Here is a 27,994-nt window from a genome sequence, read left to right as displayed (position 1 = left end):
TGGGAGCCCGTGCTGGGCTGGGGGGGGTGCGGTGAGGGAGCGCTGGGGCTGGCCCAGCCTCTGTGCTGGTGGTACTGGGGTGCTGTGGGGCAGAGGCTGTGTGTGTGTGACCCCCCCGGATGGGGCAGTGTGCACTGAGCCCGGGGGGGGGGGCACAGCTGGGTGCGGACATGCCCTGGCATCTCCCTGTGCTTCCCCTCTGGTCCTGGGGGCTCCGGGGGGGGGGGTCTCCTCACACCCCCTGTAGGGCACTGGGGGGCTCAGGGGGCAGGGATGGGGCTGGTTGGGGTTCCCTGCAGTGAGCTGATGTGGTGGGGGGGGGCTCAGGTAACACGTCCCCGTCCCAGCACCCTGCCCATGGGGCTGCTCCTGGAGCCGGTGGCTGCGCCCTTGCTGCCCCCCAGCAGGCACGGGGGGGGCGCAGCCTGCTCCAGCTCCCTGGGCTCCGGCGTGGTCTGAGGCTGAGAGCGGACCCCAGGGCAGGCACGGGGGGGGGCAGCTGCTTCCCACCTGGTTCCCCCCCGGTGCTGGGAGGTGTCTCCACGAGTGGGTGCCAAGGGGGGGGGGGGGCCGGGGCCGGGCGTGGGGCTCCGTGCCTGGCTGGGGGGTGCAGGGGCGAGCTCCAGCCCCAGCCACCGCAGAGGCAGCTCTGGGGCCTGCCCTCGCCCCACTTCCCCGCAGGGCTGCCCGTGGCCTCCCGTAACTCGCACACGGCCACCGGCCAGGCGCTGCTGCGGCTGGGCAGGGGACACGGTGTGGGACAGCCCCCCCCCCCCCCCCGTGGGCAGCCCTGCGGGACGGTCCCCCCGTGGGCTGCCCGGAGCAGCAGCGCCTGCGGGCCCCGGGGTGCCGGTGGCGGCCCTGGGGACACGGCGCAGCCCGCAGCAGAAGGAAGTTGCAGGGCCGGGGTTGTGCAAGCCCGCAGCTGTGGGTGCCCCGCGGCCGGGGAGGCACCCAGGAGGCTGCCCCGTGACTCAGGAGCCCTCCTCGGAGCCACCGTGCCCGGCCCTTCCCGCGGGGCCGAGGGGACAAAGCGGGGTCTGGGGGCTCTGCCCGCGCCCCCCCAGGCCAGCACGCCTCCGAGGCCTCCTGCCACGGCCCCCCCCGGGTGCTGAGTGCCCGGGGACGGGGGCGGCAGCGGGTCGGGGTCTGCCCGGGCTGGGGGCTCCCGGCCGAGGTGGGAGCCGTGGGGGTCCCGCAGGGTTCCCCTCCCGGGGGGCGTCTGCACGGTGCCAGCGGGCACGGCACGGGCACGGCTCCGCCTGTGCTCGCCGCTCCCGTCCGGACCGGTCCCCCCCAGCCGGGTACGTGGGGGCACGGCCCGGCTCAGCCCCCCCCGGCCCTGTCCCGGCTGGGGCAGCAGCAGGGACACACCGGGGGGGCGCCGGGGGCTCCGGACCCCTGTGGATGAACCCATCCATCGGCCCGGCGCCCCCCCCCGTCATCCCCTGGCTCCCCTCCAGCACCCCACCGGGACCCCCCCCCAGCACCCCCGGACCCCTCCATCGCCGCCCCAGCCCCGCCAGGCTCCGTCCCAGCCGCGGGAGCGCGGCGCTGCCGTGGCCGTGCCGCTGGGTCCCCCTCCCGGTGTCCGCCCGCACTGCACGGCCCGGCCCGGCCTCACGGGGGGGGTCCGGGGGCTGGAAGGGGCAGCGGGGCCGTGCCGGGCTCCTGCGGAGCAGCCGCAGCCGTGCCGGGCTTGGGCTGGGCCGCTGGGGGATGCGGGGCCTGGGGATGGAGCCACGGGGAGCTGGGCTCCGTGCGTGGCACCCTGGGGAGCAGGGCTCCGTGCGTGGCACCCTGGGGAGCAGGGCTCTGTGTGTGGCACCCTGGGGAGTTGGGCTCTGTGTGGGACACCCCAGGGAGCAGGGATCCCTGCATGGCACCCTGGGGAGCAGGGCTCTGTGTGGGACACCCCGGGGAGCAGGGCTCTGTGCGTGGCACCCAGGGGAGCAGGGCTCTGTGTGTGGCACCCTGGGGAGCAGGGCTGTGTGTGTGGCACCCTGGGGAGCAGGGCTCCCTGCGTAGCACCGTGTTCCGCTGCCCCACATCTCTGCTCCCACCCCAGCTCAGTGCCCTCGCCACGTGGCACCGCTGCCCTCCATGCCAGGGGTCCGTGTATGGAGGCTGTGGCAGGAGCCTGGCACCTCTGGGGACGGTCGGAGAGCAGAGGATGGGGCCGGTGGGGCTGGGCTGAACTCTGCCACGTGCCGGTGTGCCGGATGCGGCCGTGCCAGCATCTGCGGGAAAGCCCCGGGGAAGGCCGGGTCCCTGCAGGCACCCGCGCCCCAACAGGTCCCTGGGTGCTGCGGCGGGGACCTGACTCATCCCGGAAGGGATTAGGGACATGGGGACCTGGGTGACGTTCTGGTCCGACCAGCCCGTCTGCCCCGGGATGGCCATCGGCGGCACGGGGCCCTGCTGCCACTCGCAGCCCTGGGGGAGATGACGGAAATGGGACCCGCGATGGGACCCGCGTCCCCCGCGCCGGGTGGCACCGCCACCGCCTGCCACGGTGAGGCTGGGCCCGGAACGGGGCACCCAGGGGTGGAGGGGTCAGGGTGGGCACGGGGCTGGGACTGCGCTGGTGGCTGTGCCGGCCTTTGGGACGCTGCTGGGCACTGGGGACATCGCTGCTGCCATGGGGGTCTGGGGCAAGTGGGCAGCTGCTCCTGAGGGGTCCGTAAGGTTCATTGTGTGGGGCTGTGGTCCTTGCAGTGGGGATGGCCGTGAGTCCTGTGTCCCCCGTGGTGCTGGGATGGGACCCTGGTCCCCGGGGAGGGTGCCCTGCGTCCCCTGGAGCAGGGCTGTGGGCGCGTGCCCGTGCTCCTGGCCAGGGGCTGTCCCCAGGCGGGCAGCTGAGCACACGGCCCACGACCCCGCTCCCCAGGCAGCCCCTGCCCGGCCCCGCTGGGGGTTTCCCCAGCCCAGGGGCTGCCGTCTGCCCGCACGGCTCCTTCCCACCGGACGGGGCTTTTGGAGGGACCGCAGAGTTCTGCTCTTGCTCTGCCTGCCCCTGCCTTCTCGTCAGCCTGCGGTCTGGGGCTGCCGGCCGTGTCCCAGCGCTCCCCTACCCCCGGAGGCTTCGTGTGACCCCACACGGCCCCAGAGCCCTTTCCAAGTGGGAACATCTCCACGTGGGCTGAGCCCCCTCCCCTGGCACAGCCCCACCGCGTCCCCCCGCTCCGCTTTGCCCCATCCTCTTGCTCTGCCATCGTCCTGTCCCCACGCGCTGCTGTCCCCTGGCTGGGCACAGCGGGAGCCCCGGGGGGGGCTGTGGCACCACCAAGCCCCCCCCACGTACCGCCGGCCCCGCGCTGTCCCCTCCCGCTGGGACACGAGGGCAGAGCCGCGGCCGTGCTCGGCGTCCCCGGTCCCACGCAGCCTGCGGCCGGCGGTGACGCCGTGGGGGACCCTCTCCTTCCTCCGCTCCCAGAACGGGCGCGAACGGGGAACAACGGGGGAACGGCTTCCCCTCTGAGTCACGCGTTGGGCAAGGTCGGGCTTTCAGCGGCCGGCGCACCGCGGTGTCCCTGGCGTGCGCACGGGAGGCTGTCGTCAGCCGGGGCGCCCCGATATAAGGCCGGGGAGCGGGTCGGGGGCTCAGCCATGTCCTCTGCTCCAGCCCCCAGGTCACGCAGCTGCCGCAGGGCTGAAGAGGGGCTCTCGGCCCCCGGCCGCCCACCGAGCGGTGCAGCCCCGGCGCTGCTCTGCCTCCTGCTCCTGCTGGCCGCCTGCTCGCCCGCCACCGGCTCCAGCCCCGGCATCAAGGGCCGGGTGACACAGAGGGCCCTGGAGTACGGTGGGTGCCTGCCCCTGCCCGGGCTGGGGGGGGAAGGGGAGATGGGGGGGCTTGTGGGGCACCCCAGGGGCCATGCCCAGATCCTGGGGATGTCCTGAGCCCAGCAGCACCCCTGGGTGCTCTGGCACCAGCCCTGAGCCGCCCTGCTCTGCCCCAGGCCGGCACTTTGGGCTGGAGCTGCTCCGGTCGCTGCTGCAGAAGGAGCACGAGCTGAACCTGCAGGGCTCCTACCGGCCCCCCTTCCTGGGGGAGCTCCAGTACACCGTGCCCCGGTAAGAGCCACCACTGCAGCCCCAGCTCTGGCCTCATCCCCATCCCGTCCCCATCCCATCCCCATCCCCATCCCCGTCCCCGTCCCCGTCCCCGTCCCCATCCCATCCCCATCCCCATCCCCATCCCCATCCCCATCCCCATCCCCATCCCCATCCCCATCCCCATCCCCATCCCCATCCCCATCCCCATCCCATCCCCATCCCCATCCCCATCCCCATCCCATCCCCATCCCCATCCCCATCCCCATCCCATCCCCATCCCCGTCCCCGTCCTCGTCCCCATCCCCATCCCCGTCCCCGTCCCCATCCCCGTCCCCGTCCCCGTCCCCGTCCCCGTCCCCATCCCATCCCACCCCCGTCCCCGCTGCGCCCTGCCACGAGCCCCGGCTGCCCGTTGTGCGCAGGATCCACATCCACGAGCTGCAGATGAACGACTCCTCCGTGGACTTCGCCGAGGACGTGGGCGTGCGGCTGGCGGTGCAGGGCGCCCGCATCCAGCTCAGCGCCGACTGGGGCGCGCAGCTGGGCACCTTGTGAGTCCTCACCCGGCCAGGGCGCGGGGACAAGGACGGGGCCGCCCCTGCCCCTGCCCCCGTCCTCACGCCGCGTTCCCCAGCCAGGACAGCGGCGTGGTGCGGCTGCGCGTGGGCGACCTGGCCGTGGCGGTGGTGCTGGGGCTGAGCGTGGACAAGGGCGGCCGCCCCGCCGTGTGGGCCGCCGGCTGCGATGCCCACGGCACCGACCTGCACGTGGAGTTTCACCGGGGACAGAGGTGATGCCGGGCGCCCTGCTCCCATCACGGGGACACCCCCGTGCCCCTGGGAGGGGGGTGGTGGGTTGGGGAGGCTGGGGGCGAGCTGAGGACCCCGCTCTGTGCCCCTCAGCTGGCTCTACAACCTCCTGGTGCCGCTGCTCCGGAGAACCCTGCGGCAGCAGCTGAACAAGCAGGTGAGCGCTGCCCTGCTGGTGCTGGTGGCCCTGTCATCGTGTCCCCAGCACAGCCAGGAGCCTGGGGCCCCCCTATCTGGGGGTGCTCCCTGATGCCCTGCTCTGCTTCCAGCTCTGCGTCGAGCTCCAGAAGAGCATCAGCAGGCTGGAGGCCTCCCTGAAGCGCATGCGAGGTGGGGAGCAGGGCTGGGGACCGGTGGCTGGTGGGATCTGTGGGACCCCTTCAGCCCCGTGTCTGTGGGACCGGGGTGGCAGGAGGACGTCCCATCCCCAACGTGTCCCCAACGCGTCCCTGCCACCTGCAGTGTCCCCCCAGCTCGACCCCTTCGCTGCCATCGACCTCTCCTTGCTGGGCCGCCCGGCGATCACGGCGGAGCACGGGGACGTCAGCCTCAAGGTGGTGCCAGCCCGGGGCTGGGGGGTGGGGGGAAGTGCTTGGGGTGGGGGGCCCAGACTGATCCTGGTGTCCATCTGTCCGTCCGTCCGTCCGCGCAGGGTGAGTTCTTCGGGGTGGACCGGCGCTGGCAGAGCCCCTTCTCGCCCAAGCCGGTGGGGCTGCCCAAGGCGCGCGAGCCCATGCTGCTGCTGGCCGTCACCGAGTTCGTCGCCAACTCCGCCGCCTTCGTGTACTTCACGGCCGGGGCCCTGCGCAGGAACATCTCCGGCGAGGCGGTACGCGGGGGGGGGGGGCTCCGGCACCGCACGGCGCTGCTGCCCCGCAGAACCCCGGCCGGGGGGGTCCTGCACCCACCCCTACCCCGCTCCCCCAGCACCCGACCCCTCTGCTGCCTTCCAGCTCCCGCGGCGCTTCCCCCTCCAGCTGAGGACCAAGAGCTTGGGGGTCTTCTCCCCGCAGGTGGGCGCGGGGTGGGGAGGGACAGGGGACAGGGTGGGCTGCAGGAGGGTTTGGACACGGGTGGGGGGGTGGGGGGGGGGTCAGGCACGTGGGATGGGACGGGGCAGGGCACGAGAGGGGTGGGACATGGGTGGGGTGAGATGGAGGCAGAGGAGACATCGGAGGGGGTGTAGGTGGGACGGGACGTGGCAGGATGATTGTGGGCAGGATGGGACACGGGCAGGACGGGACACGGGCAGGACGGGACACGGGCAGGACGGACGTGGGCAGGACGGATGCAGGCAGGATGGATGTGGGCAGCACGGAGCGTCATCCCCCCAGGGCAGGGTGGTGCCGGGGTGCCCTGGCCGGGGCGGTGCTGGGTGCCTGCGGGGCTCGGTGCCAGCCCAGCCCTCGCCCCCCCCCCAGCTGCAGGAGCACTTCCCCGACCTGCCCATGGAGCTGCACCTCTCGGCCCGCCGGCAGCCCCTGCTCTCCTGCCGCCCCGACGCCCTGCACGGGACCCTCTTCGGCTCCGCCGAGGCCTTCGTGGTGCTGCCCAACGCCACCCGCGTGCCTGCCTTCCTGCTGGACATCGTGAGTGCCTGGCCCCAGGGGGCTGAACTGGGGTGCTGGGGGCCTTACTGGGGCCCTGCCGGGCGGTGCTGGGCCCTGCCGGGTGATGCAGGCACTGCCCCGGCCTCCCCGACGTCCCCTCTCGCCGCAGGACGCCAACGTGACGGGGAAGCCGACCATCACAGGGAACAGGCTGGGGGGCACCGTGCGGCTGACGAGGTGAGACCCCCCCCAGCCCCGCGCTGGGTCCGGGCTCCCCTGGGACCCCCCCGGGAGGCCGCCCCCGTCCTCCACCTCCGGCCATTTCCCTCCCTGGGGCCGTTTCACCTCCTCAGCCCCCATCCTGCCCCCGGCTCTCATCCGTGCCCGCCGTCCTGGTGCTCGGAGCCTGGCCAGGTCCTCAGCTGGAGCCGCTCCGCGGGGCTGGGGCTCCCAGCCCTGCCGGGTTCAGCCTGTCCCTGCCCTGGGGGGGTGGGAAGGGGAACACAGCCCCCCCACCCCTGTGCCCGCTGCTGACCCCACTCTCTCCTCCAGCCTCAGCGTGGCGCAGGTGACCTCGCAGGTGGGCCCGCTGCAGGTGAGCGGCCGTGACGGGGCCACGGGAGGGGGGCTGCCGGCGAGGGGGGGTGACCCCAGCACAGCTGGGGGCTGGGGGAGCTGGGGGGGGGGGGGGGGACACAGCTCGGTGCAAGGCCCCCCGCTGGGCTCAGGGCGCTCCGTGTCCCGCAGGTGAAGAAGCTGGAGAACGTGCTGAAGTTCGGGCTGTGGCTTTTCGGGGTGCCCTGGGCAAACAGTGAGTGCTGCGCCCCCCCCCCCCCCTCGCCGCCCCCACCAAACCCCGGCTGCCCCATGGGCTGTCCTGGGTCTGTCCTGGGTCTGTCCCGGGTCCGTCCCGGGTCTGTCCTGGGTCTGTCCCGGGTCTGTCCCGGGTCCGTCCCGGGTCTGTCCCGGGTCCATCCCGCTCACGGCCCCGCTGTCCCCCACAGAGCGGCTCCGTTCCGGCGTCGCGCTTCCTACCCCCCGCGGCCTCAGCCTGGAGCACCCACGCCTCTCACTGCACGAGGTGGGTGCCACCCCCGTCCCCTCAACCCTGCGCCCCTGGGCCGCTGTGTGTCCCCCCCAATCCCCCCACCCTCACCCCGTTTTCCACGCAGGGCTTCATGCTCCTCGCCACGGACCTGCGGTACGAGCCCTGAGACCGCTGCCGCGTGGGAACCCGCCGACCCCATCCCCGTCCCCATCCCCCCTTTTGGGGGGGGGGCCCGGCGGGGATCACACCCTGCCCGCGGCTCAGCCCGCAGCCCCTGCAGCCCCTGCGGCCGTGTCCTTGTCCCCACGCTCCAGGCCAGGTCGTGTCCCCCCCCCCCCCCCCAGCTTCCACGCGGGGACATCCCCGGGGGGGCTTCTGCGGTGCCGGGGGTCGGGGCCACCCCACGGGCTGGGGGTTGCAGGCTGGGGGCAGGGGGGGTGTCAGGGCCGGGGGTCCCGCAGCCCCCCCCGTGTCCCGGCACCCGCGGCGGTTCCGCGGCAGCTCCCGCCTCGCCCGCGGGATGGAGCCCGCGGCCACGGCTCCGCCGCGCCGGCACCGGCCGCTACCCCCCCCCCGGCACCGGCAGCGGGAGCCCGAGCTGGAGGCAGCGGGCGGGGAACGGCCTCGGAGCCCCCCCCCCAAAAACCCCGGGGCTTGCAGAATCCCCGGAGGGGGTGTCCCTGACCTTGTCCTTGTCCCTGACCTTGTCCCTGTCCCTGACCTTGTCCTTGTCCCTGACCTTGTCCCTGTCCCTGTCCCTGTCCCCATCCCTGTCCCCATCCCCATCCCTGTTCCCATCCCCGTGCCCAGCCCTTCCCCTGGATGAGCCCCCCAGGGACGGTGGTGCCGGGTGGGGGGGGGGTCCCCAAAACCAACGCCTGCCCCAGCCCGGAGCCTGGCACAGCGCCGTGTCCCCGCGTCCCCAAGTGGGGACGGGCACAGGAGCGAAGATTTGGGGCGAGGACAGGCACGGGAGCCCGGTGCCAGCGAGAAGGGAAGGGGACGGGCAGGGGGTTGTCCTGGTGGAGCCGTGGCTGCCCCCCAACCCTGCCCAGCACCATCCCTTGGACAGCCGTGACACCCCCCCCCCCCGCCCCCCCGGGGAGGGGACAGGAGGGTCCCGCTCCTGCTCAGCCTCCCCCGAAGACCCCCCGCAGCGCGGCGCCCCCAAAAACCACAGCACCGGCAGCAGCTCCAACGACAGAGTTTATTTGTGGCCTCACCTCCACCTGCAAACCGAAGCGTTCGGCGCTCGCCCTGCGGCGTGCGGGGAGCGGATCCTGCGCAGGCGGCCGGGGCGGGAGCCCCGGGGCCGGGGGGGGGAAGGAGGGGGGGCAAGGGAAGGGCCCCCCCCCCGCTGCTCTCACCCCACTCTCTCGGGTGCTCCGTTAGCGGAGGAGCCCGGCCTCCGGCCCCAGCCTGCCCGGGCCTCCGCCGAGCACGGCACCACACATAAATACAGACATACAGATAACAAAAATAGCATCAGAGTCTTCACAAAGGAATTAAAAACTACTCGGATATGTACAGCAGAGCGCGGGCGCTACGTACGCAGAGCAGCCCGCGGGGACAGCCGGCCCCCCCGGCCCCCCCCCCAGTGCTCTCCCGAGCACCGGGGGTTGCTTCGAGGCCAGCGGGGCCGCTCGACGCCCGCGGCAGGAGCAGCGCGGGGAGAAGCCGGGCACCTCTAGCACCGCACGCACCCGTCACAGCCACGCCGCGGGGCTGGGACCCCTCTGCCTGCGCTACGGGGACCGGCAGCGACTGGGGGGGGGGGCAGCGGGGGGCTGCGGGGGGCAGCAGCCACCAGCCCTCGGCCCCTGCTGCCACCCCTCGCGTCGGATCCCGCGTTGGTCCCGCGGCTGCTGCTCCCGGCTCCTCGCCTGCTCCAGCCCTTCCCCGCCACGGCGCTGGGAGCGCCGTCCTGTCCCGGCAGCCCCCCCCCGCGGGGTCCTGCTCCCCCTGCCCCTTCCGCATCCCCGCTCCGTTCCTGCGCTCGCTGGAAGGTGCTGGAAGGTGCCGGGGCGCCGCGGCCCCTCGTGCTGCCCTGCCCTGCGGGCGGGGGAAGATCTCTGCCCCCTCGCCTGCCTCCGTCCTGGCCCGAATCCGACAGCAGAGCGAAGAGCCGGGCCGCGGAGCGAGCGTGGGGAGGGACGGACACGGGGGGGGGACGGGGGGGACAAGGGAGGCCATGCAGTGCCACACAGCAACCCCGAGTGGAGCAGAGGGAGAGGAGGGAAGAAGAGGAGGAGGAGGAGGAGGAGGAGGAGGAGAGGAAGAGAAGGCCCCTTCCCCCCGGCACAGCCCTGGGCCTGGCGCACCATCCTCAGCACCTGCGGGGCGGGCTCAGCTCCCAGCAGCTGCCCCCCGGGGGGGGGAGCGGGGGGCTGGCGGGCAAGCTCGGAGCCCCTCGCCCTCAGCCTCAGCCTCCTCCTCCTCCCGGCGGGCAGGCGCCCTCCCGCAGCGCAGGGCGAGGAGGGGACGGGGGGGGGACGCTGCGGGGACGGCAAAGCTCAGCTCTGTGCCCCCCGGCCCCCCCCGGCTGCTGCAGCGGGGCAGGGCTGGGGCGCAGGAGCGGAGCACGCGGCAGGCTGGAGCCCAGACCCTCGCTCTGGCTGGGGAACCTGACCTCAGTGACACAGCTACACACACGCACGCACTCACACATGCAAAAATAAGTCTGTTTATTCTCTTCAAAGTGAGCTAAAGGACCCCGCAGGGCTGGGACGCCTTCGCTATCCCCCCCCCCCTCCCCCCCCCGGCTGCCTGGATCTCCCCAGCGCTGGGAGCTGTCGGCCGAAGTGCTGCATCGCCCTCAGCGCCCTTCAAACACAACGGAACGGCAAAATAAGAGGAGCTACGAGGAAAGGAGCTGGCGGCGCGAGGGAGGGAGCTCCGCGGAGCGGGGCGCTCGCCCGGGAGGCGCGGGGGGGTGTGGGGGGGTCTGCCCCCACAGCGGCGCTGCTCGGGAGCCGTGTAGTGGATGTGGCGGCGAAGGCGCAGCCGTCCTGGGGACGGGACGGGCCGGGACGGGACGATGGTGGGTCACTTGCGGCTCAGCAGGGATCCCAGCAGGAGCACTCCGGCCACCGTCGCCCCTGTCAGGAGCCATTTGTTGAAGGTCTCCTGGCCCTTCCTCACCTCCGCAGCAGCGTCGTTCCCGTAGAGGTCCACAAACCGCTCCTGGGGGGGAGAGGAGAGAGCAGTGAGCACAGGGGGGGAGAGAAGCGGGGCCACGGCACCCAGCACCAAGCAGCAGGACGGCGGGGGCTGCTCCCCCAGGCCCAGCAGGCGCTCGGGTCCTGCCTGCTCCTCTCTTTTCTCCCTACGGGACCGGGGAGGGAGCACAGCAGGGCAGGAGGGGACGGCCCCTGCCCGCAGCAAGGCTCGGTGGCAGACAAGGGCTCACCTCCCACATGTAGCTGCAGTAACGCTCCCTGAACGCCCTCCCCTCGATCCCAAATCTCACAGGCCTCCTTCGTCTCTGCCAGCCACCCCCCCTGGGTGGTAGAGGCCCTCCTGGGGGGGCTTCACGCCCTCCTACGTGAGGCCGCGAGGGCTGAGACACCCCACACGTGGTGCACAGGGCTCTGCGAGGTGCTCCCAGCACCTGGGGGCTGTGCCGGGGGGGCCCTGCAGAGCCCCTCGCGGCCGGGGTGCTGCTCCCCGGGTGCCTTCCTTCGCACGGCGCGGGGAGGGGGCGGCAGGACGGAGCGGGAGGGCTCCTGCAGGCAGGAAAGTGGCGGTGGGGACGGGGCGGACGGCAGACGCCTGGCGCTTCCCTGCTCCGAATCACGCACGCAGGGCAAGGGGGGAAGCCCAGGGAGCGGTCATGAGAGGAGCCGATGGCAGAAAGGATTCGCAAGAAGAACACCACGAGGGCAGGGCCGGCAGCGCCCCGCGTGCTCGAGGCTCTCTAAAATTAGCATCGAAGCACGATCGAAGTCATGGCAGCGGCAGGAGGGCCGGAGCAGCAGCAGCAGCAGCGGGGCCGGTGCACGCTCTGCGTTTTGTGCCGGGCTTTTGGGTCACTGCTGCGACGACGCCCGAGCTCCCCAGCCTGCCGCGGGGTGAACGCGGGCCAAGCAGCAGCCCCGCCAGGAATGCAGCCGCTCCGGCCCGGCCCGGCTCGGCCGGCCTCTCCGGCCCCACATCGCCGCTGACGGCAGGAGCCGGGCGGATTTCCACGGTGTCGGCGGGCAGCAAACTGCCCGGCCCCTCGCCCGCTCGACAGCAGCTGGCCGTGGCCTGGACCGCAGGAGATGGGAGGGCGGGGAGAGCAGCGAGCCCGGGTCTGAACCGTTCCAAGCCTCGGAGCCGGCTCTCAGAGAGCCGCCTGCCCCCACGCAGCCCCGCAGGGTCCCCAGCAGCTCCGCGGTGCTGTGCTGCCTCCCTGCTCCCTCGGGGGACCCCAGCCACGGGCCGCCCCGAGGATCGCTGCAGGGCCCCCCGGCCAGCCCCAGGGCAGGCTGCAGGGGGCCGGGAGCTTCGCTGCCCCCCGTTTATCAGAGCCCGGCAGCAGCACCAAGGTTGCAGGGGGCTGGCGCCGGCAGCTGCGGCCTTGGCGAGCTCCTGCAGCTCGGCTTCAGCCGGGGTCCGGCCTCGAGCCGTGTTCCCGGCAAGGCCCCGTGCTCCCTGATAAGCGGACACAGTTCCAGTAAGCCGCCCGCTCTGGGAAAGCAGAGATAAGCCAGGCTGGAGCTGCCTTGATGTCACGCCTTACCCACGGCTCCCGGGGGCAGGGGCAGCACCCCCGGCTGGGTGCGGAGCTGCCCCAGCACCCGCAGGTGCCCCTGGCTCCCGCAGGGTAACCCCCCGGACACCCCCGCGTGGCCGCGGCTCGGCTCCCCTCCCCTCCTTGGCCAACGGCCCCGGGTGCCCAGCAGGGCACGAGGCGCCTCGGCAGGGGCCGGCGTGTTTCGGGACCTGCCAGGAAACGTCCCCCAGCGCCTCGCGGGCCTCCCTGGCTGCCCTCCGCCTCCCGCAGGCGCTGCTCGACCGTGACGACGCCAGCAGAGCCACGGGGCAGCGACAACGGGGACCCTTCCTCGCTCGCTCGCTCCGGGGCAGGCTGCTGCCCAGAGCCTTGTCCCGGGGCACACAAACTGCCCCGGGGGGTGGCAGAAGGCCACCTCCTGAGGCACGGCCGGAGCCACGCAGGCTTCGGCAGCTCCCGGGCAGCGCTGCCAGCAGGGAACAGAGCCCAGGAGCATCCCCTGCGGAGCCCGGGGGCGTCCCCTGCTCCTGGCGCGCCCGAGACAGGGAATTTTGCTCCTACGGGGGCAGGGAGCAGGGGAAGGGCACCTTGCCGGTACCTCCACCTGCGCCTGGAGAGCCGTGCCGGGGTCGAACGGCCCCGCTCCTGCCAGACCCTTCCCAAGCGCCCCCACCCCTCCCACGGGGCTGAGGTTTCCGGAGGGGGCAGCGCCTCCACCGGGGCTCCTCAGCAGCACGGAGCACACGGAGTCGGGCAGGGGGTCCCCGGAGCTGAGCAGGGGCTCCCCGGCACCCAGCGCCTCCGCCCGGGGTCCCGCGGGGCCGGCGGTGGGGTGGGCACCAGGAGAGGAGCCGGGGGGGGCGCAGGGGGGGCAGCACCCCGTCCCTCCGCGCTACCTCTTCTTCGGTACGTGCCCCGGAGCTTGGGGAAAGGCGGTTCCACGAAGCGCGTTCGGAGCCTCCGTTTCTCGGAAAAGCGAGCGTTTGCTGAACGAGAGATAAACGCAGGCGGCGAACCGGGAGCTATCGGGGGCTACGGGTGGGGAGCAGCGGGGCAGGAGCCGAGGGAGGGAGGGAGGGAGCCCCTCTGCTTCCCTGGGGAGGGAGCAGCCCTGCAGGGAGCCATCCCAGAGCGGGGCCCCCACGAGCACGATGCCAGGTGTGGCCCCTGGGCTGGGTGGGAGGTTCGGGGAGGCAGCTTGCTGGTTCCCCCGGCACCCGGCGTGCAGCACGCCCAAGCACCGATTCCGCCCGTTCTGCCCCGTTCTGCCCCGTCTTCGGGGCTCCCAGGCTTGCCCGGGCACGTCCAGATATTTCTGGCCTCCTCCCGGTCACCTTTATCTGGGAGGAAATATTTGGAATTCCTGAGTTGCTCCCAAGGAGGGCTATGGTAGCAACAGCACGTCGGGTGCCTCAACCGCCCCGGGGCCGCCCCCGCCCCGGAGGACAGGCTGTTCTGCCACCGCTCCCAGCCCCGTCACATCCCCTCCCCGCCCGCTGACAGACCCAGAGGAGGATGCCCCGGCGGGGCGAGGAGGAAGCAGCGGGAGGCTGCGCCTACCCAACGGCCAAGCCCCGGCGGCGCCTCTCCCCGCCCGGCGCCGGGGGCAGGACGCGAGGTTTCCTTGCCGCAGCCCCGAGGAAGCCGGCCGGGGGCTCCTGCTCCGGGCACCCCGGGGCCCCCCCAAGCACCGCCCCTGGGTGCCAGCAGCCCCCAAGACTGCCGGGACCCATCCCGCCACCCACCCACTTGGGCCGGCACGCTGCGGGCCGAGGGCTGGCCCAAGGCGTCTCGGGGCAGCTCGCCGTCTCAGGGGGGGGACGAGAGCAAGGTTAAGCGGCCGCGAGGTCTGGCTGCGGACGGTGCCTCGAGGCCCGGCCTGAAAGCGGGAAGGGGAAGAGCCAAGGTCGGAGCCCCCTGCCCCGGGGCCAGCTGCCCCCATTTGGCGGCACCGCCTGGGCCCCGGCCGAGCCGCCGCATCCCGCTCGGGGCAGGCGGAGCGGAGCGGGGTCCTCCTTCGAGATAAGCCGCGAGGCTTTGGGAAAGAGGATTCGGTAAGGAACGCCGGGCCCCAAGGCAGGCGAACGGAGCAGATGCGAGCAGCTAATCCCCATCTGCTCTCCTGAGAGGCAGCTGGGGGGCGGCAGCGGTTTGGGCACCCCGGGTGTCCCTTGCGCGGGAGGCACCGGGACGCCGGCACGAGGCTCGGAAGGCCAGCAGAGAGGAGCGGGGCTGTGCCTGCGGCCCGCTCACCGTGAGCCTGGGATGTGTGTGCGGGGAGGACAGCAGGCCCTGCTGCCAGGTGCCCCGGCCCCACGCCACCTCTGCCAGCCGCGTGCCGCCCCGGGAGCGCGCTGTCCTCCGGGAGCGAGCGCCTTCGGAGACGAGGCACCCGGGCGAGCAGCTCGGCACGTGCGAAAGGCTCTCGCTTCCCAGCCCGGAATCTTGTTGCGCTCCACCAGAAAAAGGAGACGGCTCCCCGTAGCCTCCCTGGGGACCAGGCCGTGCCGTTCCCAGACGTGCGGCGGGGTCGTGAGCCGCGGCACCCGGCTCCCCGTCCACGCGTCCTGGTCACGAGGCGATGCCTCACTCGAAAACAAAGCTCGCCGTCCCCGCTTTACCTGAGCCGTGAGCGCAGCTGTGGCACAGCTGAGAGGCACAACAGCACCGCCGGCCGGGAGCAGAGTCATCAGGGCAGGCGGGCAGGCGTTCGTCAGGGAGCTGCGGGGCCGGGTGCTGCGCCGGGAGGCGGAGGCAGGCCGAAAGCCCGGCAGCAGCTCGGTGCCGAGCAGAACAAAGCCGTGCGCGGCAGCAGGCTGTTCCCAGGGCCCCTGCGGGCTGCCAGCTCCCCACACGGGGCTGGCATGTGCAAACCTGCAGGTGAAGGAAGCGCGGGGGGGATGGGGGGAAGGCAGAGCCGAGAGCTTTCAGAACTGAAAACACGAGCGCTGCCAAAGGCTGCCGCTCAGATCCCGTGCCCGCAGCTCGGCGGGTCCCCACGCAGCTCCGAATTGCCCCCCCCGGGAGCACAACCCCGGGCTGCTGCGTGTGTGGGTGGCCCCGACCCCGTGGGGTCTCATGCCAGGACCCTCGGGGGGGGGCAGCAGCGACAGCCCTGAGGGCCTGGGGCGCTGCGGCCGGAGCACAGCGGGAGCCCCGACTCAGGCTCACCTCGCCCAGGAGCCGTGCCGCCCGGGGCAGGGACCCGCGCCGCTCCCCGAGCTTCTGCAGCCCCCAGCTTTGGTGCTGAGGCCGCGCTGGTCCCTGCCAGCAGCCCCGGGCAGGCCGGGGACGGGACGCGGGGCCAGCGGGATGGGACGTGGGGGCCATCGGGGCGGGGAAGGGGCAGCGGGGACCCCGCAGCTCCGCAGCTGGATGCTGCAGGGACCCGGCTCTGTTGTGCTAACGGGGACCTGGGGGGCGGCAGTGGCACATCTCCGTGACAAAGGCCGGGCCTGCCTCACCCCGGCTCTGCTCCCCTGGGTGCTGCCGCTGCCCAGGCAGGTTGGATGCGGCCGTAAGCTCCAAAGGAGTCATTAAACTCCAAGAGAGTCATTGAACAGCCCCGTCCCTGCCTCTCCCCCCCTGCCCGGCCCCGCACCAAGCACAGGGGCTGCCCCGGGCTTAGCCGGCAGCCTGACAACCCCGCAGGGCTGTGGCGCACGCGAGGGCTGCAGCCGCCTCCTCGCCGCCCAGAAACCCTCGCCAGCACGGCAGCCTCCAGTCACCCCGGCTCCGTCAGCAGCTCCGGGGAACCTGCGAGACCCCCCGCACCGCTCAGCACCATTTCAGCGCTTTCCAAACCCGTGAAAGGGGCTTGGAAAGGCAGCTGTGGGCCCCCTCTCCCTGCCCCCAGGGACTGCTGCGTGCAGCAAGAGGCGGGGAGAGGGGAAGCGCGCTGTTTGCAAAACCCGCTGAAACATTCACGGGTCCTGAGGCAGGAGAGGGCGCGAAGGACGGATCTGCTTGTGGCCGGCTGTCATCAGAGCCGCTCCCAGAACCGGGCCGGGGGCTCCCAGAGGCGCCGCAGCCCAGGCCCAGCACCGGGTCCCCCCCCCAGGGACCGCGGCCGGCGGCGAGCTCCCGGCACAAAGGCGCAGGCGCCGAGCGCGTGGGCAGAGCCGGATCCGCTCGAGGGATTAGCACCTGCTGGGAAGGGGATCGCTTTCCGAAGGGCATTAAGGGGAAGAGGCCGAGGAAAGACGGTCTCTCTGATGCTTCTCCCCGGCGGACAGATGGTGTCTGAGCCCCCGCGGGCGGCGCAGCCGGCCTGCCTTTTGTGCGGGGGGCGCGCTCGGGGCGGGGGGGGGGGGGCAGGGGAAGCTCTCGCTGTAATTTCACGGTCATCGGCCGCCTGCGCCGCCGGGAGCCCGAGCGGTTCGGAGACCTCCGTGGGGTCCTGCACAGCACCCTGGGAGCAAAGCTGCTTTCTGCCTGGTCACTGCTCCTCCTGAACGTCGCAGCGCCCGTGTAGCCACCGGGAAACCTGCACAAAGGGGACGATGCTCCGCACCCACACGTGCCCGGCTGCACAGCCGTGCTCCTAGCCGGGGCTGAGCGTGGCCCTCACAGCCCTCCTCGGCCCGTAACCGCGCCGAGCCCTACCCCAAGCCACCTCCCGGGGCACGGCAGGTGTCAGCAGACCCCTTCTGAGCAGGGCAGGGAGCAGGATCGCTCCCCTGACGAGCAGGGCCAGGAGCGGGATCGCTCCCTGGGGCGTCGGGTCCCCGGTTCTCCGCCTCGGGAGCCGCCCGTCCCCAGCACCCCGGCGGACGCCGAGCAAGGTCCCCGCTCCCCACTTCGGCCCCGGGGCCTCGCCGGGCTGCAGCAATTTTACACGGCCCTTGAATGAAAAAGGGGAAAGGGCGGAGGGGCAGGAAGGGGAGGAAGATGCGCTCATTCCGTTTTCACTTCCCGTTAGCCCACATGAAATCTCGAATGGTGCTGGCCGTGAAGTCACTGGTAGCCGAATCCTTGCTGACTCGAGGGGAAGGGGGAGAGGAGGGAGCTGATGCAGCAAACGGCTCAGAGCAGCGCAGCAGGGGAAGGGGACTTTGTGCTCTGCTCCGGGCTCCTCCATCCGTGCCGCTGCGTGAAATAATCACTGGCTGGTGCACTGGCAGCTTCTAAATGAGGTCAGTTGCTCTAATAAAAGACATCACCAGCTCTGCGGCGAGCGTAATACGCTTGTGAGCCATGGCATTACGGGACGGAAGCGCTTAGGGCGCTGCTGCGGTCGCTGACTTAGAGGCAGCACCCCCTCGTTTTCTCAACACCCAGGAACTGCCCCGGGCCACCCCCCGCTTCCCGCTCCTGGCCCAGGCCGCGAGCCAGCTGGCCACGAGCGGCACGTGCAGCACCCGCACACGGCGCTCGTAGGGCCCCAGCCTTCGGCAGCCCAAGTCGTGAGAGAAGCCCGGCGACGTGCGGCTGGGACCAGCATCGCCCAGAGAACGAACGAAACGTAGGGTTAGCTGCGTACGGACCGGAGCAGGGCAGCCTCGTGGCCTTGCACAGAGCCCGCTGCCCCCCAGAGGGGGGAGAAATCCCCCCCAAATTCCTCCCTTCTCCTTCGGGGAGCAGCCACCAGGTCGACGCCAGCTCCAGCGGCTGCCTCCACGTGGGCACGGGGTCCCGCCTGCGGGAACAGGTCCCAGCAGGGGCAGCACACCCTGCCTCGGCCCTGCGAGGCTCCCGGAGCCCCCGCGTGCTGCCAGGTGGCCACACTTTGGTGTTTTTGATGTCAGCCCAGGGCACGGGGGGAGCCCGCCTGCCCTCCCCGCCCCAGGGCTCCTCGTCCCAAGGGCGACCTCCGCGAGCTGCCGCCAGCAGCCTGCCGCTAATTGGATCTGCTTAACGCAGGGGCTGCGTGCGCAGGCCCAGCCGAGACGCAGGCTCGAGCAGGAGGGCGGGTAACGCCACGAGCTCGAGCAGCTCTCCCCGGGGGGGGGAACCGCGCGGCCCCCCCGAAACTTCGCCCTGCTCAAACGCAGCTGGGTCGCCCTGCCGCGGGCACGCCGGGCAAACGGCTGCCGGGCCAGCGACCGGCACGGCTCCTGCGGCAGGGCCGACAGAGGATTCAACCCCCAGCTCCCCTCGGTAGGGCACGGCACGGCCCGCCCGTGGTCCCGGCGGCCGCGGGGAGCTCTCTGCTGAACGCTCCGCATCGCGTCCGCTCCTCCCGCCCCGGCTGCCCCGCGGGCAGGCAGCTGGGCGCGCTGGGCTGCCCTTACAGAGCTCCCGGGAGGCGGCGCGGGGCCGGTACACGGGAGCACGCGTCCGAGGGGACGGTGCTGGAGGGGTGCGGGCTGCACCGAGGGGTGCCGGCTGCAGCCACATCGGGCGTTCAGCGCCCGGAGGCGGTCCTTCCCGGCACCGCTCGGCCCCTGCGCCTTTATTTTTATTTGCCGGCTAAATTGAACTCGAGGGTAAAATAAGCAAAACACCTAAAAATAAATAAAAACGAGCGCTTTGACAGCGCAACTAGGTCACGGCTCCCCAGCACGCGAGCCGCGGCTCAGCCTCCCGGGTTCAAAACCGAACACGGCTCTGAAAACGCCGCCTCCCGAAACCCACACCTGCTCCCCGTAACCCCAGCTGGAGCCATCTGCTAACGGCTCGGCCTGCGCCAGCCCCCCGTGCCCTCGCCCCGTGCCGCGGAGCGTGACCCCTCTCCGCAGCCGAGCGCTCCCAACGACCCCCCGGGGCCGCCCCGCAGCCCCCCCCGGAGGGGAAGCTCTCACACGTGGCCACGAGCGCGGCCCCAAAGCCCAGCCCCGGGCACCCCCAGGGCGTTCGGCAGCACGGCCTCGGGGCTCCCGCAGCGGCAGGCGCCTCTCTGCAGGGCCCCCCAGGCGGGGACAGGGAGGAGGAGCTGGGTTTCCCCCCGTCCAAGGCCAGAGCAGCCGGCCAAGGAGCGCCCTGGCACGGAGGGACGCCGCTTCCCTTTCATGCCTCTGTTATCAGTCGCCTTCAGTCACCGGGAACAATGGCGTTTGGGGGTGACAGCCCTCCGGGAGGGCGGAGGAGACCACGGCCGGGAGCAGGGCGCGGGGCGCGTGCCTTCGCCCTGAGTCAGCCGGGAGGGAATCGCCCTCGCCGCGGGGTCGGCAGGCAGAGAGCCGCCTCCCCCTGCCCCTTCCAAGCCCCACAGTTCTGTGATTCTGCGATTCCCTTCCCCGGCAGAAAGCGCCGCGGCAGAAAGCGCCGCCGGTGCCCTGGCTCCGCGCTCAGCCGGCCCGCTGCGCTCCCCCAGCCGAGACCCGTCCCTTCCCCTCCTCCCGGCTCCTCCTGGTTCGCAGCTGGTGGGATGAAGCGCTGCTGGGGACGCGCTCCTCGCGCTGGGGACCGCGCCGCCGGCCTCCAGCAGCTCGGTAAAAATCGAGGAGCGGAGGCCTTGAAGCATCGACCAGGCGAACGCCGGGCGCCGGCTGCGCGCGTATCACCGCAGGCAGGAGCCGCGCGGCCTTTTTGCCCGGACACAGCAAGCCGCAGCTCCGCAGGGCCAGGAGCCCGCTGCCGCTGCCCTGCGGGACACCACACGGCAGCCCAAACGGGACAGGGCCCCCGCAGCGCTCGGGAAGGGACCCGGCTCCCTTCCGAAGGATCAGGACTGGCGCCGCCCAGAGCGGCTGCGAAGGCCGAGCGGCGAGGACCAGACCGCTAGGACTTCCACAGGTGTTTTTGAAGCACCGCAGCTCTTGGGGTTAAAGCATCTCGGAGTGCTTCACGAGCCCCAGTTCCCACAGCCTCCCCTGGGAGGGGGAGGAAACGCCACCCCCCCGCTGCGCCGCAGCGCTCGGGGTCACGGCCAGCCCCGGAGCTCGGCGCTGCCTCCCGGCAGCTCTGATCGCAGACCCGAGGAGCGTGAGCAAACCCCGCCGGGCGCCCCCGGGGGGAGCGGGGGGGAAAACCAGCCCGGGCCCTGCAGAAGGAGAAGCGAAGCAAACGGGGCGAGAGGCAGGGCTCTGGGAAGGCGTCCTCCTTCCGAAGCCTCCGTGGCCTAGCGGCAGGAACGCGGCCGCGGCCGGGCAGGAAGCGGCCGTGGAAGTCATTCCAATGGCATTTCCTGGAGGGCTGCAGAAAAGCCTCCCGGTTCCCAGCCAGCTCGGGGAGCTGCCAGCGATCTGCAGGGACCTCCCGCAGCCGGTGGGGACGCCGGGGCGCACCGGGCTGCCCTCCCCCCCCGGGGACACGGGCAGAGCGCTTCGCCACCCCAAGGCGGGTGATGACAACGGGGGCACGGTCCCGGCAGCGAGGGGTCCGGACCGTAAAAATAACCACAGGACAAAGCAGAAAGCAAAGAGCATCTCCGGCTGCCTCCAGCCCCCTCCCGCAGCCAGTTTCGCCGTGCGCTGGCCGACGCAGGGCACCGACGGCTGGCCGAGAGCTCACGGGGGCGCAGCAGCGCCCGGACACCCCGAAAGCTGCGTGCGAACGCCCGGGCGGCGTCAGGGGAGCAGGGCCTTGGAGGCAGCCGTCACCCGGCGGTGGCCGCGTCCCCCAGGGAGCACGAGGCACAGCCGAGCCCCCGCCACGCGCGCTGTGCACGCCTTGTGCCAGGGCTCCTCGCCGCGCCTGCGTGCAGCAGCACGATTCAAACTTACGGGCGCGCAGCCCGACGAGGACCTCGGGGCGGCCGGGCTCAGCAGAGCGAGGCGGCCGCAGGGCGAGGTGCGTGCCATTTACCTGGGCCAGCCGCGCAAGGCCAGAAAGCTCGCCGCGAGAGCTGGTGGCCGAAGTCTAGCTCTCAGCCTGAAACCATCGAGAGGGCTGGAGCGAGAGCCGAGGACGAAATCCCAGCTGCGTTCTGTCATATGACACAGGCTGAGTCATTTCCTACCATTCACGAAAAAAAAAAAATATTAAAAAGATAGAAAGGGGGGTTTGCTGCATTGACATCTTCGAAGGGTTTTCCCCAAACAGAACCGCAAGCTTCCGGCTCACCGCAGAGCAACGCGACACGTCCGCCCCGGCACGCGGGACCACCGGCAGCATGCGGCTCCCAGGGCCAGCCCTGGGGACGGTCCCTGCCCCTCGGCCAGCCCTGGGGACCCCCGCAGGGGTCTCCACGTTCTCCAGGGATCTCTACGTTCACAGATCCGCCCCAAGGCCCCGGAACACCGGCTTTTAGCCCCGCTCCGAGGGGAGACACGGCCTGGAAGGAAAGGCAGGAGCACACCCAGGGCTGTCACAGCCGGGCGAGGACTCCTGCCCAGCTCCCTTCCTCGAGCACACGACGCACGGGCAGCACACCTCCGCCTGCCACGCGCTCTGCCGTGCACCTTGGGTTTCCGCCTCCTGCGTTCCCTCTCCCCAGGGCTCTCCGCGCCCCGTGACGCCTCCGATCGCCGCTGGCCTTCCTGTTTGAAGTTTACAGCCCGGTGGGACTCGGTCCAGGTCAAAGTGTCTGCCTCCAGAGAGCGTCCTACTTGGTTTTGATAGCTCATGGGGCAGCAGCCCCCTTCAGCCCAGGGCTGATCACTAAACCCCCCTCAGGTTCCTCCACTGTTCGCTTTCTCGGCGGCAGACTGCGGAGAGAAGGGGAAACCAAGGCCGGGCCGGACGGCACGACAAGATGTACCCCCGGTAACACCGTGCAGTGAGTTTCCCCGTCCCTCCTCCCTCAAAAAAATGGTTTCTCCAGTTCCACCCTCCCCAAAGGCAAGCCTGCAGCCCCGGGGCCACGCTGCGCTCCGCTTTGCCCCGCCGGTGCAGGATGAAACTGAGCTTCCTCCGCGTGCCGGCTGAGCGACGCACCTGCGATGGAGCCGCGCTCCTTGCCCACCACAACAGCTCCCCAGGAGGCGCGGGGCGGCCGCGCTCCCAAACCCCGGCTTGTCCCCACAGCTGCAGTCCCGCGAGAGCCAAGCAGAGCGTCCCCAGGACGCGCCGCCCCCCGCGCTTGGAGCCCCCACCGAGAGGAGCACGGCCGAACGCCGCAGCCGGGCTGCCAGAAAGCAGCAGCAGGTTGGGGGCGTGGGGATTGCAGCGGGCTGGCGGATCCAATCCCCCCCTGCCGCGGCACCCGGCTCCGCTTCGGCCACGGCACAGCCCGGGCGGCGAAGCCAGGACCCCGCCGAAGGCCGGGAGCGGGGCGCTGCTCCCCCCCGGGGAGGGAAGCGCAGCTCCCGGAGATCTTCAAAGCCCAAGCGGGCGGGCGGGTCGGCGGGGGAGCAGCGCTGACCCTCCCGCAATCTGCTGAGCAAATGTTTGCTACAAACAATGAATTTAGAGGCAGACGCGCGCGCACGCACAAAAAAATGCAGAGTCTCAACTGCGATAGCTGGTTGGGGTTGGGGAAGGGAGGGAGGAGGTATTGCGTTCCCCGCAGGCAGGGACCAGTGATTTTCCACCAGTGATTTAATCTAAATCCCCCCTCGAGAGTTCATTTACAAAAAATCAGGTTGCGTTATCGCCTAGGTCTCCAGGATACAACCCGACCCGTCACTAACAGCAACAGCCACCCTCGCTTGGAAACCTCGATTTGATCGCTCAATTCCAAGACTAATCTGGGGCTTTAAAAGCCAAAGCCGGAGGGAGGGGGGGGGGAAGGAACTGGGCAGCGTTTGGCTGGGGTGGGGGGGGTTGTCTGGTTATCTGCACGACGACGGAGCGCTAATGGGCCAGATCCAGCGGCCGGCAGGTCCCAGGTTAGGAATCGAAACCTCCGAGGCTGCCTGCGCAGCCCCACCCAGGCAGTGCCCCAGGCCGGCCACATTCCAGGAATTCCTGAGCCCTGGGTGCTCCCGCTCCACCCTGGGTGCTCCCGGGGGGTCCGGCACAGGGAGCTGGGGAGCCCCAAGGGGCTCCTGGGGTTCCCCAACGCCAAAGGGGTGCTCCAGGGCTCCTGCCCCCTCCTCGCAGCGCTGGACTGCAGGGATGAACGGGGCTGAAAGGCCCCAGCTCCCAGCACTCAGGGGGGTGGCTCCCCGCCGACCCCCCACCGTTCAGATGCTAACTGTGAGCTCTCCGCAGCGGGCACCAGCAAAGGTTGCCCCCGCCGGGAATCCCTGAGATGCAGAAGTGGAAGCAGAGAGGCAACTCCCAACACCCGCGGGCCCTAAACCTCCCGCTGGCAGCCCCGCACGCAGCCAGAGCGGGCGTCTCAGGAGCGCTTCCTGGGGAAGCGCCCGTTCACCCGAACGCCTCCCCGCCGAAAGCGCTGCGGGGGCAGCCGGGAGCATCGCCCCGAGCCCGGCGAGGATGTGGCAGCTCCCGGGCACGGAGCCGTGCCTCGCACCCCACCGGCTCGGGGGGAGCTGCCCCGGCGCCGCCCCCGGGGACCTGCCGGGGGAATTGGCCTCACCGCGACCGCAGCGGCGGAGGAGGAGGAGGAACGTCCCGTCTCCAGAAGGGAGAAGTGGCTGTTAGCCCAGCAGGCCGCAAGGCCAGCCCGGAGCAGCAGCTCGGGGAGGAGGAGGAGGAGGAGGAGGAGGAGGAGGAGGAGGAGGAGGAAGCGCCGCTCCCCGCTGCTAAATGACACGAGGAACGTGCCCGAGAGCAAGGGCTGCCGCTCAGAGAACGAGCTTGGGTGACACGACGTTTCCGAAGGCTCTCGGAAAATGGGTCTCTTACGTAACAGGCAGGGAGAAGGAGGGGGGGAAAAAAGGGTGAGGAAGGACGGATCCGAGCACAAACTCTTTGTTTCATCGCGGTGGGCTGGCGCTCTCGTGGCAGAGCGCTAAGGACACAGAGGGAGAGGCCGCGCACCCATTTCCCACCCTGCGAGGCCTCGGGCAGGCGCTAACACAACCACCGCAGGGAGCTTGGTTCGACCAGCGCTGCCCGGCCTCGAGCTAGGGGGCCGCAGGGAGCCAACCCCCCCGCCCCGCGGAGAGCAGCTCTTACCCATCCGCCGTTCTCCTGGATCCAGGGGTCTAGATGGTCGGTCAAGTACGTGGTCATCCACGCCACGATGCGCCCCACCAGTACCCGCATCTCCTTGTCGACGCTCTCCACGCACAGCGCCCCTCCGAAGGAGAAGAAAGCCACGACGCGCCCCCAGTTCACTCCGTCGCGGAAGAGTTCGTTCACCACCTGCTCAAAGCTCTGGTACGCCGTGCCGGGGGTGATGTGGAGCTGGGAGGTGAGGTCGCTGAAGGCCCGGCGGTACCGCAGCTCGAACTCGTCCCCGGCTTCTCGCAGCGCCTGCCTCACGGCGGCCGACCGAACGATTTCGTGGACCTCCAGGCTGCTCCGGTGCACGGCGGCGCCGTTCACTACCTGGCTGGCGGGCGGGTGCCAGGACGGGCTCCCGTTGAGCACCCCGTCCGTGTCGGCCTCCGCCGCGAAGTCAGTCCTGTTCTCATCCTCCTCCTCCTCCAGCTGGCTCCAGCTGTAGCCCTTCTGCGACAGCTTGTAGGAAACAAAGTCAATCACCAGGTCCCGGTTGCTGCCGGACATTTTCACACCTGGGCCGCCCTCAGTGAGTCCATGGTCCGGAGCACAAGCGGATCAGCCCCCTCGGCAGCTCCTGCCTCCTTCAGGGCGGCGAAAGCACCCGACCTTTGCACGGACAGACGCCGGGGGAAGGAGGCACGGAAACGGTTAACGCTGCAGCCCCCCCCCCCCCCCCCCCCCCATCAGCGGCTTATTATCGCCGCTCAGCCCCCCGCCCAGCCCCAAAGCCGCCCCGATCCCACCGCGGCACCCCCCCCCCCCCCTCCCCGGGGGGCCCCCTCCCCCGACTCCGCTCCCCGCAGCCCCGGGGGCCCTCACCGGCTGCGGGCGGCCGCGGCTGTGCGGGAGCTGCGGGCGGCCCCGGCCCCGCTCCGCCAGTCCCGGAGCGCCGCGGAGGCGGAGGCAGCGCCGCCCCCCGGCCCCGCCCGTTAAAGGGCCCGGTTCTCCCCCCCCCCCCCGCCCCGGGATTGCCCAACGGGCCCGGCGGAAGCCGCCCAACGGCTGCAGCGGCTCGAGCGGGGCACGGGGCAGCCCCCCCGTCCCCGTCCCTCTGCCAGGCCCCAAAAGGGCAGCGTCCCTCTGCCCCCGCAAAGGGAAGGGGCAGGGGGAAAGGGGTCAAAGCGTCCCCTACAAGCCGCAGGGAAGGAGCAGGGGAAGCCTCCCGGGGAGCTGTGGCTGCAGGGGGCCCAGGAAGGCAGGGGGTGCCGGGCCACGGCCACGCTGCGGGGCTCTCAGCGCAGCCTCAGATGCCTACCTAGTGGCGAGGCAGGAACAGAAACAACCCCCGGAAAGGTCTTTTAAATGCTTCCTGCTACTACGCGCAGACGAAACCGCCGCTGCTGTGGGAATAAGATTTGTAACGTTATTTAAGTTGCCAGAGGTCTCCACGGTCGCGTTTCGAACGTTGTGCTGCTTCTGCAAAGGCCCCAGCCAGCCCTCCCGCTGCCCACGCAGGCACCAGGTATTTCAGCCACCGACAGGACCCACACGTGCCCCAGCACCCTGCGTTCCGGGCATTTATTTCTGCGCTCGTTTTTACCAGCAGTCAGCTCCCCCCAGCTCCACTCCCCCCGCACGGAGGCGGAAGGGGGCTGCTCCCCCCCCCCCCAGCCTCCCCTCTCGCAGGGATCCCACCCGCGGGCAGGACGCGGGCTGCAGGGAGAGCGCGGCGGTGCTGCGGTACTCACCCCCGGAGGAGAGCTGCAGAGAGGAAAAAAAAAAAGAGAAAAAAAGCTCAGGGCTGGCAAATCTCAGCTCGCCTCGGCTCCGGGACCAGCTGCGTTCGAGAGAGTTTGGGTTAGAGCAGCGTGACGCTGCCGGGAGGCGACTCCCGGCCCTCCCACGGCGCTCCCACCCCACCCTCGCCCTTCTCCCAGCCCCTGCCCGTGGCCGCCCACCCTGCTTGGGGCTTCCAGGCGGCTCCGTGCCCGCTGCGGTGCCCCCCGAGCTCCGCCAAGTCCCGTCAGCCTCCCCCGGGGCCTGGCTTCACGGCGGATCCCCGTGCTGGGACTCGGTTTGCGTCTCCGAGGACGGCTACGACGAGATGCAGGGGGGGCTACGGAGGAGCCGGGAGCCGCTCCTCTGCCGGCAGCGGCGCCGTGCTCAGCGCCCGGTGGGTTGTGCACCGGGCGAACGGCGTCTGCGTGCGGCCTGGGGCCTTGCTGCCCAAACCGGGGCCGTGACTCAGCGCCGGGCAGGGCTCGGCCGCGGGTAACGCCCGGTGCGTGGGGCCCGGAGCGTCACCGGGCGGCTCGGCCCCGGTGCCAGCTGAAAACTGGACGCAGCCGGGCTCCGGCCCCGGGGCTCCGGGATTCACCGGGACGAACGAGCCCGGGGTCACCGGGGCCCTGGGGGGGGGGAGGGGAGGGCCAAGCACCGGGGGCAGCAACACCGGGGGGTGAACGGAGGGCCCGGGGCGAGCCTTGGGGGACACGGCGGGGCTGGGCCCGGCCTCGGGAGCGGCTCCGGTGGGCACCGGGCCAGTAACGAGGCGGTGGCACGGGCCCGGGGGGGTGGCGATGGGGACCCCCCGCGGGGCCCGGGATTACAATGAGGGGCCCGGGGCTGGGCCTAGCCCGGCCCGGCCCTCTCCGTGCCCCCGCCCCCCCCCCCCCGCCGTCCCCCCGGTCCCGGGGCGGGGCGGCGAGCACGGGGCCCCCGCACGAGGCCGGCCACTAGTCCCGCCCCCCTGCCCACCCCCCCGCAGCCAATCACCCGCCAGGATCGCCCCGCGTGGGCGTGGCCAGCGCCCGGCCGCTCCCATTGGCCGAGCCGCTTGTCGCTCACGGCCCGCCCCGCTCCGCCCCTCACCTCAGCGCCCGCCGGAGGCTCCGGGCCGGTAGCGCCCCCCCCTCCCCCCCCCAGCCCCGCGGGTCGGCCGGCCGGCAGCGACGCGGGGAGCCGCCGGGAGCCCCGCCGGGCCTCGGCCCGCTCAACAGAGCCCGGCCCCGCTCCGCATCACCGCCCAGCGGCCGCCGCGCTCCGGGGGGGTGCGACGGGGCGGGAGGGGGCGGGCAGGGGCGGTGCGCATGCGCGCAGCGGCGGCGTGAGGCCCGGTGCGGAGCAGCGCGCATGCGCCGAGGGGAGGGGGCGGGAGGGGCGGGGCGGGCGCGGCGCTGCGCAGGCGCGGCGGGGCCGGGGGAGGGCGGGGCGGGAGCGCCCCCTGGTGGCAGCAGCGCCGCGGTGCCGGTGTACCGGGGTCCAGCCCCGGCCCGCCCCGCAGCGCCTCTCCCGTGCCCCCCCCGAGCAGCCGTTCGGGCCCTAAACGTAGCCCGAGGTGGCCCCCGTGCCCCTGCCCAGCTGAGGGCCGTGTGGGCCGAGGCAGCGGGAGGAGGCGGCGTGGCCCTGCGGGTCCTCGACGCCCCGCTGCCTGCTGCGTGGCCTCTGTAGGGCTGCAGCCACGGGTGGGCCCGTGGCTCTAAAGTGCGTGAGGGAGCCGAAGGGGCTCTCCCCGGGGGGCCGGAGGCCTGGCTCGGTTCCTCACAGGCGGGAGGCCTGCCTGCCTCGGCTCGGGGGGCAGCGGGCTGGGTGACAGCAGCTTTCTGCCTCGCTCAGGCGCTCCAACGAGCCGATCGCCTCATCAAGGATGAGCGGCCGTGGGCAGAGCAGGAGGAAGCGCCGCCAGGCTCCGTAGCGGGAGGCAGGCGGGTGTCTGCCGCGAGCCCTGAGCCGGGCGTTGGGAGATCGCGGCCGTGCAGCCCCGGTACCGGCAGCTGGGGCACTCGGGGCAAGGAGCTGTCTCTGTCCCGGCAGCTCTGCGGGCAGAGCTGGGCTCACAACGGAGCACCCTGGGTCCTCGGTGCCGCCGAGCGGGCGCCCCGGGCCCTGCCGAGCCCGCAGGGGGCGACCGCGGGCCCCGAGCGGGGCCTGGCGGGGAGACCCGCCCCCAGGCAGCTGATAGGCTGCCTCGGGA

General features: G+C 71.9%; 3 protein-coding genes across 4 annotated transcripts; 1 reads left to right on the top strand and 2 right to left on the bottom strand.

Annotated features, from left to right (window-relative positions):
• Positions 1-42: 42 nt before the first annotated feature.
• LOC308179090 (uncharacterized protein) lies at positions 43-1,644 on the bottom strand. Its single transcript, XM_080558726.1, has 2 exons — positions 800-1,644; positions 43-670 (listed from the first exon to the last, which is right to left on the bottom strand). The coding sequence occupies exons 1-2, from the start codon at positions 1,415-1,417 to the stop codon at positions 233-235; spliced, it is 1,056 nt and encodes a 351-aa protein (XP_080414852.1). The 5' UTR covers positions 1,418-1,644; the 3' UTR covers positions 43-232.
• LOC308179086 (bactericidal permeability-increasing protein-like) lies at positions 1,642-12,046 on the top strand. The gene is made up of 16 exons (XM_080558719.1): positions 1,642-2,515; positions 3,626-3,802; positions 3,960-4,074; positions 4,479-4,607; positions 4,691-4,846; positions 4,959-5,022; positions 5,135-5,195; positions 5,328-5,419; positions 5,518-5,694; positions 5,819-5,878; positions 6,287-6,454; positions 6,585-6,652; positions 6,968-7,010; positions 7,163-7,226; positions 7,420-7,496; positions 7,588-12,046. The coding sequence occupies exons 1-16, from the start codon at positions 2,446-2,448 to the stop codon at positions 7,627-7,629; spliced, it is 1,563 nt and encodes a 520-aa protein (XP_080414845.1). The 5' UTR covers positions 1,642-2,445; the 3' UTR covers positions 7,630-12,046.
• On the bottom strand, positions 8,657-26,743 carry BCL2L1 (BCL2 like 1). 2 transcript variants are annotated; one of them, XM_080558728.1, is made up of 4 exons: positions 25,980-26,743; positions 25,337-25,418; positions 24,031-24,687; positions 8,657-10,646 (listed from the first exon to the last, which is right to left on the bottom strand). In XM_080558728.1, exons 3-4 carry the CDS (start codon positions 24,583-24,585, stop codon positions 10,509-10,511), a joined length of 693 nt encoding a protein of 230 aa, XP_080414854.1. In that variant the 5' UTR covers positions 24,586-24,687; positions 25,337-25,418; positions 25,980-26,743; the 3' UTR covers positions 8,657-10,508. The 2 variants fall into 2 exon arrangements, with proteins under 2 accessions (XP_080414854.1, XP_080414855.1); XM_080558729.1 differs by lacking the exons at positions 25,337-25,418; positions 25,980-26,743 and adding an exon at positions 24,901-25,039.
• Between the last annotated feature and the right edge of the window lie 1,251 nt (positions 26,744-27,994).

The sequence above is a fragment of the Anser brachyrhynchus genome (assembly GCF_964034855.1).
Source record: "Anser brachyrhynchus genome assembly, chromosome: 16".
Classification (NCBI taxonomy): domain Eukaryota; kingdom Metazoa; phylum Chordata; class Aves; order Anseriformes; family Anatidae; genus Anser; species Anser brachyrhynchus.
This window is presented reverse-complemented; position numbering and strand designations above follow the sequence as displayed.

Coding starts and splice junctions, on each gene's coding strand:
- BCL2L1 (XM_080558728.1), bottom strand. CDS start 24,585: ATGTCCGGCAGCAACCGGGACCTGGTGATTGACTTTGTTTCCTACAAG. Junction 10,647..24,030: donor TCCAGGAGAACGGCGGATGG/GTAAGAGCTGCT, acceptor TCTCCCCCCCAG/GAGCGGTTTGTGGACCTCTA.
- LOC308179086 (XM_080558719.1), top strand. CDS start 2,446: ATGACGGAAATGGGACCCGCGATGGGACCCGCGTCCCCCGCGCCGGGT. Junction 3,803..3,959: donor ACAGAGGGCCCTGGAGTACG/GTGGGTGCCTGC, acceptor GCTCTGCCCCAG/GCCGGCACTTTGGGCTGGAG. Junction 5,023..5,134: donor GGCAGCAGCTGAACAAGCAG/GTGAGCGCTGCC, acceptor CTCTGCTTCCAG/CTCTGCGTCGAGCTCCAGAA.
- LOC308179090 (XM_080558726.1), bottom strand. CDS start 1,417: ATGGGTTCATCCACAGGGGTCCGGAGCCCCCGGCGCCCCCCCGGTGTG. Junction 671..799: donor GGGCAGCCCACGGGGGGACC/GTCCCGCAGGGC, acceptor CCTGCGGGGAAG/TGGGGCGAGGGCAGGCCCCA.